Genomic DNA, 4,857 nt, shown 5'->3' with positions numbered 1-4,857 from the left:
CGCGGACGTCCTTTGTTGCTTGATCGAGAACGCCTTGATCGTCGGACTCGAGCTGTCTGATGATGTCGCGAACGAGGAAGAGGTCGCGTGTTGGAGCTGCTCTCGGGTCGCGAACGTCTGAGCTAGGATCAGGAACGCCTTGGGCTGAAGCTGATCGGGGACGCGAGCTGGAACAGATGCGGGAACAAGAGACGCGATCGGGGTTTAGGGTTCGTCGGATCGCCGGCTAAGGTCAGGGTTTTAGGGTTTTTCGATTTGGGTATTAGCTTAGGGATTTAGATTTTCGTGCTGATAACGTGTTATAAAAGTAATGGAAAAGTCTATCTTTATTCATAACATAGAGGTTCCTTATATAGAAAATTACACCGTCATAGATAAATGAAAAGATTACAAATTATAATCTGTTGGTTCTGAGCCATCCACAATCTGGTTCATTCTTCTTTTTATTCTTTCTTCTTACTTCATTAGATTGTGTTGAACCCTAATAAACAATATTGTTAAGTTAAATCATTCATTATGGGTAGAAAACAAATAATATAAATCAACAGCTGTGTTTACCGCGTTCCTTACATATAAATAAGATAATTTCGAATTGTATACCCGTGTGCATGCTGTTCCTTACATACCACATTCGAATGTTGTAACTAATTTATTGAATAAAACAATTTCTGAAAAGAATATCACTGAATTTTTTTGAAAGGATTAATTAAGTTTTTGAAACTTTCCTAGTTCTTAATGAACTTTTTATTTGTCAAAGTTCATTATTTATAAAACAAACAAAGATTTAAAGGACTTGTTATTTAGTAGCCCATAATATAATTGATTATAACAATGGCAGAATAAAAAAATTATGTCCAAAGTTATAATTTCATGAAAGTATAGTTCCTTGGAGTATTCAAAGCAAGCCATGCAAATCCCAATGTCAATGAACCAAGAAAATCAAGACCAGATTCATCTCCTCTTAATTCACTTCCTTTTTATTTACTACACCTCTTTCTTCTTTTTCTTCTCTATATAAACTATTCAAATCCTTTTCTCCTTCATCGCAATTCTTACATTTGCTCTCTCCCTTCCATCACCCACAAAAGGGTTTTTTTTTTTTGGCACCCGAAGTGATCAACTTTAAAACCACATAAAACCACAAAGGTTCTTTATCGTTGATCACTAATATAAACCTTATGGCAGAATTCAAGAGAAAGTTCAACAAAGGTCATGCTTTTACAAGCAAATGTGTTTCCTTGGTGAAGGAACAACGAGCTCGTCTCTATATTCTCCGCCGTTGCGCTACCATGCTTTGCTGCTGGTACATCCACGGCGATGAATAGAGAGAACGCCCTTGAGTTCATCCTTCAAATTACATATAGCTATATATATATATATATGCCACTCCTCCCCACCTCTTCTTCTTGAATCCATGTTGGTGTTGGTGGTTGCATGGCGTGATCCCTCTCCATAAATATTTTGATTCTCTCTTCTATTGGTGCAACCCTGCCTAATCTCCTCTTTTTTAACCTAAAGAATGAATCTTTGGTTTTTTTTTTCATGAGTTATTTTGCGTGAGCCAAAATAGAGAGAGACTTTACCCGCCGATTGAGCTGACGGAGTTTTTACTGTTTCTGGAACATAAGGAGGGAGAGAAGCCATGGATGATGTTATTATGTGAGAAAAGGAGTTCATACTATCAAATCTTCTGGAAGTTTTGGGGTTTAGTTTCGTCTTGAGTTGACCAAAGTCTCTTTTGGTTTCATCTATATGACCAAAGATCTTCTTGTTTAATTTTAGCATCTGGTTGTAACCAATGCGAGAATAATATAAAAGAATAAAACTTTTGATTTTGGCTATTTAGATTCTTTTACTGGCTCAAACTCAAAAACTAAACAAACCAGTAGAACTCAATCACTCATCTTATATTATCTTACAAACCAACATCTTAACCGAGTTTCGGTTCAGTAAAGATTTATTCCAAGAACCAAATTCCGGTTCAAAAACAGAGTATTCTTCAAGACTTCAAAGAGGGGGGGGGACAATTGAAGATGGTCAATGGCGTGAAGCCAAGTCATTGGTTAGGTTTTATTTAGTTAACAATTTCAAATTAGGAAATTTCTTGCTTTTACATTTTTGGTTATTCCAGTTTAGGGAAGTTTCTTATTTAAGAGAAATACTAAAATGCCAATTGTTCCTGAAACCAAATCAATCCATTAATAATTAAACAGAGTATATATATAGAATATCTACCGGACAAAAAAAAAAGAAGTGGGATTTGAAGATGATCGACCATGATTATTGGTTATCATTAGTTTTCGGTTTTGCATATTGCATGCTTTTTTATGGTCTCTGTCGACTGTTGTCTTGGGCTTCCAACCGTGTTGATGATGAAGCCAACAATGATCACCACGATCATAGTGTTACCGGCGATGACCATGTCATTATTACAGTCAAGGAACTGGCCGGTATCAAACCCTCCGTTCTCCAATCCATCCCCGTCGTAGATTTCAACTCCGAGGACTCCAAAGACAGCTTCGAATGCGTCGTTTGCCTCTCCAAGCTTGAAGACGGAGACAAAGCCAGACTTTTGCCGACATGTAATCACTGGTTCCACGCCGACTGCATCGAGAAGTGGCTTCAGTTGCATTCTTCTTGTCCTATCTGCAGAAACTTAGTTGGTTCGGTCCAAGATTCCGGTAGCGATTCCGGTACTCCCTGAAGTTGGAAAATTTGGCCAATAATGGCCCCCTAGCTGACAAACCAGTGAGCCCGTTACAAGTTTATATTTGCAGCTCATATATTAGGGTTTATAACTAGGGCTTTGTATTAGTGATCATAAAATCGGAATGAGACTTTGTTCTATTAGTGATCATAGAATATAATTCCATCCTGAACTTTGCAAAAATCATAAAATCAATTTTTTCGCCAAAACATTAAAATCATTTTTTCTTTCGCGAGAACCACAAAATCATGATTTCTCTCAACATGTCCCCCCACCCCCTCCCCCCCCAAATCATGATTTTCCGCTAAAATTGGAAATCACATCTCCTTTGTAAAACTAGATAATAATGTTTCCTACTAAAATCGAAAAATCACATTTTACACTCAAATGATAAAATTGGATTTCCCGCCAAAAGGTCCAAAACCTTAAAATCATGTTTTCGGTCAAAATCGTAAAATCACGTTTTCTCGTCGAAATTGTAAAATCAATTTTTTCCGCAAAAACCGCAAAAACGTGTTTCTAAAAAAACTAAAAAAATCAAATTTCTCAAAAAAATCACAAATCAGATTTTCATGCTAAAACCACAAATGGAAGTTTTTTATCAAACCCACAAAATTGTGCCAATATCAAAAATCAAGTTTTCAGCCAAAGCTGCAAAATCACGTTTTCACTAAACTCTTTACGTGTTTTCTGCAAATATAAAATTTTTTAATTTTCCCTGAAAAACCGCAAAATCACACTTTTCCATCAACAAAATCAGATTTTCCGTCAAAGCAGCAAAAACAAATTTCCCTCCAAAACATTAGAATTGGATTTTTCAAAAATTATTTAAATATAACAACTATTTTGTTATATATATAATTTAAACATATTTATTCAAATACAATAATTACATACAGATACACCATTACTTGGAAATGTATTGGTTAGGAATTTTATAAGATTTTGATTTTTTTTTGTCTCTTGTTAATGAATTAATGGGGTTTAAATGTTTTCAAACTATATGCTATTGAACATGGAACTCATATAAGTTAATTTAATATTATTTATGATGTCTTGTTATTCAATTATCAACAATGGGCGAGGCTCTATATATAGCTCCATCGATATCAATATGCAATGTACACTCGATAAAAAAAAGATAGTTGCTATATAATTTTACCAAAAGATTCTTACGTCAGCAAGACACATTGACGGGAGAAAAAAACTATCATAGATTTAACATAAGGTTGAATTCCAAATTTAACAAAGTGACATCATTAGTACAAACTACCATATATTTTACTATAAAAAGGTTTTCTAAGATAAATCAAGTTGTATTCAAAGATTTTTTTTGTAACATAAACATTAGTTTCAAACTAAAGTCAATATAAGTAGTTTCGGTTACTGATTCCATTAGTTAAAGACCTCGTGGTGAGTGCATCACTAGCTAGTAAGCAGTAACTGACTAACTGGTAAGCAAACCAACAAATGCTACGGTTAGACTTGTGTTCTGACGATATAAAAATTTGGGAACACCGCAATAATATTCTTTGAAATTCGAATAATCAGAATCATATGATTTTTACCAATTTTTTTTTATCTTCTACTCCCTCTATTTTTAAAAGATATGTTTTAATTTTTCACATATATATTAAATTTTGATTATTAGATCATTATTTTTGTAACTGATTATTTTCTAACTTTTAGCCAATAAAATTTTAATAAATAAAATCTTTTTAAAACAATTTTATTTTATAAAACGTGATTTTAAAAAAACGGGGAGAATATTGACAAATCCTCATTATATCCTCACTCAAATAATAATGTGACACCCGTCACCTCCTATATGGAGGACAGCGTGTCACCCCCGACGCGTCATCATACAACAATGTGACACCCGTCTCCCTGACACTAAGGACGACGGGCCACCAATAATATCCCGTAATATAAAAGCCCATAAACCCGACAACTCTCACCCATGCCCAAATAAAATCCGAAAGAAAAGTCCAGTAGCACCAAGTCCGTCCAAATATCACATACTTGTTTGTCTCACCTGAAAAGGGGAAGAGTGAGGGGTGAGCGACAGGGGAATCGCTCAGTGAGGTATGGGATGCCACCCCGAAGTCCATGGACCCGGACATAGCACTCCGAATAAATATAATTTAATT

At 35.0% G+C, this 4,857-nt stretch overlaps 1 protein-coding gene across 1 annotated transcript; it reads left to right on the top strand.

Moving 5' to 3' along the window:
• Positions 1-1,126: 1,126 nt before the first annotated feature.
• LOC106334157 lies at positions 1,127-1,696 on the top strand. Its single transcript, XM_013772489.1, has one exon. It carries the CDS (start codon positions 1,179-1,181, stop codon positions 1,323-1,325), a length of 147 nt encoding a protein of 48 aa, XP_013627943.1. The 5' UTR covers positions 1,127-1,178; the 3' UTR covers positions 1,326-1,696.
• The last annotated feature ends 3,161 nt before the right edge of the window (positions 1,697-4,857 follow it).

The sequence above is a fragment of the Brassica oleracea genome, chromosome C3 (assembly GCF_000695525.1).
Source record: "Brassica oleracea var. oleracea cultivar TO1000 chromosome C3, BOL, whole genome shotgun sequence".
Lineage (NCBI taxonomy): Eukaryota > Viridiplantae > Streptophyta > Magnoliopsida > Brassicales > Brassicaceae > Brassica > Brassica oleracea.
Note: the sequence above shows the minus strand (reverse complement) of the source record. Positions and strands in the feature narration are given on the sequence as shown.

Excerpts from the sequence above, each read along its gene's own strand:
- LOC106334157 (XM_013772489.1), top strand. The coding sequence starts at position 1,179 with ATGGCAGAATTCAAGAGAAAGTTCAACAAAGGTCATGCTTTTACAAGC.